This window comes from Camelus ferus, chromosome 16 (assembly GCF_009834535.1).
Source record: "Camelus ferus isolate YT-003-E chromosome 16, BCGSAC_Cfer_1.0, whole genome shotgun sequence".
NCBI classification, from domain to species: Eukaryota; Metazoa; Chordata; class Mammalia; order Artiodactyla; family Camelidae; genus Camelus; species Camelus ferus.
In genome coordinates, this window is record NC_045711.1 from 36,893,161 (window position 1) to 36,898,786 (window position 5,626).

The 5,626-nt window shown below is 42.8% G+C and overlaps 1 protein-coding gene across 1 annotated transcript in view; it reads right to left on the minus strand.

Moving 5' to 3' along the window:
* Nucleotides 1-3,098, minus strand: part of GPATCH8 (G-patch domain containing 8) — an 82,835-nt gene extending 79,737 nt beyond the window's left edge. The window contains 1 exon segment of the mRNA XM_032457361.1: nucleotides 2,844-3,098. Coding sequence (XP_032313252.1) covers nucleotides 2,844-2,888 — 45 coding nt within the window. The 5' untranslated portion in view covers nucleotides 2,889-3,098.
* Between the last annotated feature and the right edge of the window lie 2,528 nt (nucleotides 3,099-5,626).

The window sequence follows — 5,626 nt, forward strand, 5'->3', positions numbered from 1 at the left end:
GTTCTGCTATTTACCAGCTGTGTATACTTGGCAGGTTATTTAATTATCTGTTTCTTGGCTGCCTCATTTGAAAATGGGAGTAACAGTATCTACCTCAAAGAGTTATTGTAAAGATTATGAGATAATATATGTAAAGCCCATAGAATAGTACCTGTTTATTATTAAAATAAAGTTACCAAATGTTTTTAAATGTACGTCCCTGATAATGATTACTCTTCATATTCACAAGTGCTTCAAGGAGCATACTAGTTAAGCTCCTCACTGTATTATTCAAAACACCTTTGAAACTCTAAGTTCACAAAATCTAGTAGTGAACCCACCTCTGACTCCACATGAAGTTCAAGAATTCAACATTCAGGGGTAGGGTATAGCTCAGTGGTAGTGTGTGTGTCTAGCATGCACAAGGTCCTGGGTTCAATCCCCAGTATCTCCAACAAAAATAAAAAAATAAAATAAATAAACAAATCTAATTGTCTCCCCCCTAAAAAATAGGCAAAAAATTTAAGTTCAATATTCAAACTCCTTAAAATTTGCACTTAACAGTAAATTGGTAGAGTGAAATACAATTCTAAATTATCTTGCCAAATTAAAGGCAAAGAAAATTACAGTCATCTAGAACTTACCAGAAAAGGTGCACACAAAAATTTCCAGTGCTATATAAGAAGATCTGTTTAAAGCAACAGGATCTATGCACTGTTCGGAAACCTACTTTGGATTTGTTTTCAAGTGTACTCAGCAGCTTCACCTCATTTATCACTTAAAACCTTAAAAGGAGGCCACAGTTAATTATGAATAACCTGACCTTGAACAATGTTTCAGATATACTACATGCAGCAGCATCCTATTACATTTTTCTCTCCAATAACTTTCAATCTTTTTCCCGTTTTATTAAAACATCCAGAAAAAAATAGTACTTTTAAGTATTTTTAAATTAATGAGTTTTAGAAATGTTAGCACAGTAATTTACTGAACTTTTAATATCCGGTAATTGTCTAAAAGGTTTTCATTACCAATACCCTATTTACTCATAATGCTGGGACATCTGAATTTAAAAAACATTTACCTGGCTAATCCAATACAGAAGGAATCCAATAAAATATATGTAGCATATTCAAAGGACCACCAAGCAACCAAAAGCAGGTCTTACATAAACCCAACTAAAGCATAAGAAAAGAAAGTCATCTTACTTGAAAAAGTAGAGGCTTTCTCAAATTTTTCAGGTGATTTTTTTCATACTCTGATATCCAGTTTTAAAGATCTTTCAAGGCCCTGCAAATCCTTTTTGTTTAAGACTGCTGAAATCCTGTGACTGACAGTTTCCCTCAAAACTTGTCCATATTATCTTATTCTCAATTTTTTAAGTGACCTTCAAGCACCTGAGGGTTTGGGTTATCAACATATCCTTTAAAAAACTACCGATAAAACCCACACATCTTGCAGACTACTCATGTGTTACAGTGCTCCCTAAAAAAACACCTTTCCGAGGGATCAAATGGCTAATATGAACTGCTTCAAAGTTCCCCAGACCTGCGTTATATCCTTAAACACGCTGAGATCCTGTATTGTGCTGCAGCTATACAGCAGGCGCATGATCACAAGGCTTTTCAACAGCTTCCAGATCCCTTACTGCCGCAAAACTTCTCATAAGCGTTCAATGCACTAGAGTGTTAACAACGTTGGTTAAACTGCTTTACCTGTTTATTTACCCACCCAACCATCTCGGGGAATTCAAACCCTTCAAACTGCTTTCCGAAACCTATCTATAGTATTTCCACGTTACTCTGAGAAAGATCTGTAGCGGGATAAAAACTTGAGTTCTGATGTTCATCCCCTGACCCAAACTACTGTTGCCAGGATATGCGGTAGTAATGCAGTGGTTTCTGTGACACTCTGAGGATGTATTTTACCATAGAAATAGCCAATCTCTATAAAATCCCTTTTAGACGCCGAGACTTCTGTGGTAACAATGCTCAACAGGAAGGTATTTGAAACAGCTGAAAGACGTGTTGTTCTAATTTGGCCTTTATTTTTTCCCCAATAATGCTTGTCACGGCAAGGACATTTTTCCACTAAATATTTGAAACTGAAGAAAGAAAAATTAAGCTTTTGGTACTAGTCATCACGTGCTTGTAAAGTCCATTATCATGACGCTTCTTACAAATCTCTCGAGGTAGGATTTGAGGCTAAGCTTACATTGACCATAGGTAGTCCTGTAACTTACTGTTTTCCAAGCCCAATTAACGGCCTAATGACAATAGCAACATTTACGCCCGGGGAAATCTCAATGCTTGACTACCAAGAAGGCGTCTGATAATTAAAGCCCCCTTTTCCGGGTGAGGAAATGGAAAAATAGACAATAAAGGGATTTACTTGTTACAGTGAGGAAAGAGGGAAGAGGACCCCAACAAGAGCCGTGCGAGCAAAATCCAGGGGTTTGGAAGCCCTGGTCTCAACAACACTCGCCCCAAGCCCTCCCACCCCACCCCAACCCCAACCCCCCTTTCCCCTGGGAGCCAGCCCGGCGCCTGTACACGCTGGGCACACCCGAAGGCAGCACACCCCACACTCAGCGGCCAGGCTGGGGTTCCGAAACCCGCAGGCCGAACGGGCCGAAGCTGCAAACCCGGTGGACTGAGTTAAAAGAGGTAAGAGAATACGGGGTGAGAGAAGATGCGGCCTCCCCTCACGCTGAAAGGCCCCTTGAGGAACTGGAGGCAGGAAAAAGGGCAGTCGGTTCGGAAGCCGGAGCAGAGCCCGGAGGGAAAGAGAGCTGGAAGCGGGGAATAAGGAGGTTCCGGTTCGGCCAGGGCCTTCCCCGGATCCTCGGCGACGCCCGTGTTTACCTGAAAGTCTCGGTCCTCGTTGAAGCGGGAGAAGCGATCCGCCATTTTGCCGCCTTCACTCCTCGCAGGACGACGCTCCCCGGTTCGCTCCTTCCCTCCCGCGACACCCGCCCCCTCGCTCCCCTCCCCTGTTCCCCGCCTCCTCCCACGCCCACCCGCGCGCGCAGGCGAGGGAGGGAGGAAGCGAGAATGCGCGTCCCTACCAGAGCCCTGCCGGCGCAGGCGCCTTTTTGCCCGAGAGGCGGAACCTTCCCTCACATCCCCACTTCGCGCGCGACCCAGAGAGACCCCGGCGGCCGCGCACGCGCACTAGGGCCAAAGGGCTACAAGCGCTTCCGGAGAGAAAGGTCGCGAGAGGGCGCTGCTCGCCTGGAGCTGGATGTTTTCCACCTGTTTACTTCTCCCAGTAAGATACCTTTTTGCCTTCTTGCTTCTCTGAGTATGCAGAAGGCTATCCTCCGCTTTATTCACCAAATAGCAGCATAATATAGTGGCTGAAAGCGCGGCTTTTGGAGCCAGACTGCTTAATTTCTTATCCAGGTTCACCCTGAGGATTAAACAGCGAACAAGACAGGAAAGATCCCTTCTCTCATAGGACTTAGATTCCAGTGGAGAAAATCAGATGAACAATAAAATAATTACGTAATTTTAAAAATTAATGAGTACTGCAAAAAAACCCAAAACTGGGTGCAGTTGTGAGAGGAACGCCCTCTTAAACGACCTTTGACCCAAGGAACAGCAAGGGGCCGGCAGCCTTGGGGCAGAGGGAACATTAGACTCAAAGGGTCAATGACTGCTAATAACCTGGCATTTTCAAGCGATCATTGAGAGAAATACTTGTCAAGAGACCAAAGTTGATCCAAATCAACTGCAGCTCTTCGTGCTTCAGTTTCCTTTTTAAAAATAAGGAAATTGAATTTAGTAATCTCTACTGCCCCTGCCCAGCGCTGACTTTGTGTGGATTATGAATAAGATTTTTCTATCCTTTGACCTTTTTGAGCACCCCACCCAGTCCCCCAGCTCCCTTAGCCAAAATACATAAAACACATAGGAGAGGTAGTAGGACTTCCCTGCTTTTGAAAAGAATAATTGACAGAAATCACACGATGGAAAAAATGGCTCTTATCCTACCCTGAGAGAGTCAAATAGAGTATAATTTTTTGGAGGAAGGGTATCTTCTCTATTCCTTTGTTATCCTCTGCTTCACCCAACCCCCAGTCCAAGCAGAGTACAGTTCTAAGCAGTGAAGTGAGCTCCCTGTCTAAGGCAAGGCAGAACACACAGAATTTAAACGTTGTGAAGGGATTTGAGGGTAAACGTGGCAGATTGAATCCCATGGATACACATGACAAGTTTACCTTTTCTCCCTCTCCCATCCCCACTGAGATGATGGTAAAAGGATGAGAAGAGCTTTTTCCTTAATGATTGCAATAGCTGCTAAGTGTTCTGCTTTCACCTTGACCCCCTACACTCTTCAGACTATGATGATCCTGTTAAAAAGTCAATCCGATCACATCAGTCCCCTGCTTCAACTCTCCAGTGGCTTTCCCTGTCATTCACAGTAAAATCTACCAATCGTCACCTCCCCTCTCAGACCTCATTTTCCTCTCTGCCCTCTGCTTCCCTCCTCTCTGAAAACACCTCCTGGCTAAGCCTTAATCCTGTGGGCTTTCTCCTGCCTCAGACTGCCCCATTTAGGGGCTAATGTATATGCTTTTTTTCTGCCTATCATTTTTTCCTAGATATCCACCCACGTGGCTTGCCCCCTCACCTTCTGGTCTTTATTCAAGTGTTAGTTTCTCAGTAAGATCTTCCCTTGATCACTCTATTTAAAATTACGGAGTCCTGTATTCTGAACTCCCTAGCCTCTTTCCCTCGTTTTGCTTTTCTCCATAGTACTTATCACTTTCTAATATGTAATGTAAACTCAATGAGAGCAGGAATTTTTCTCAATTTTGTTCCCTTCAGTATCCACAGCACCTAGAATAATGAATGGCACATTAAATAGGCATTAAATAAAGATTTGTTGAATGGGTGACATAGGAAAGAACAGATGAGAAAGTGTGAAGATCAATCCAACATCTGAATAAGGAACAATATAATCAGTAATCCTACTGTATAAGGTGGCTTAACTGTGAACAATATTTACAATCATAATAATATAATAACTGAATATTAATCTAACAAAAGTGTCTTGTAAAAGTATGTTGTGAGGATGTGGGAAAGGAAAAGGGAGATAGCTTGATAGATTTAGATCTTCCTGTTGATCTAAAATAATAAAACAGCCAGTTTTTTTTTAACTAGCAAAATGAATTTATTCAGGAGTAGGAAAGAATTGTAATTCAGGACAAGCAACTACAGCAAACCCCATGCAAGTCCTGTAAAGCAAAGGAAAGGAAATCCTTTTGTAGAGGAGGAGGAGAGGTTGGGAGGGGCTGTTAAAAACAGAAAGTCCACCCAAGGAAACTGGGAATTGAAAATATAGTGACTTTTCACTGGCTGAGCTATGACAGTCTCTCATTGGCTGTGCTGTTGCCAGGCAAGGAGAAAATCTTCCTCCTGCTGGTGGTAGTAGTGTCACTTCCTGCCAGAGGTACAGGGTTCATCTCTTCCTGTTGGGATCTGTGTTCATGTGGAGCGGTATGCGAGTGAGAGCACCCTTTCTGGGCTCCAGACTCCATTTTAGTGAGGTTTCTCTTTCTTAATTTTCACACATTGAATCTCAACATCATCAAAATAGCTTATAGCATAATTATCTTCTTTGGGTAGATGAAGAAGCAAGG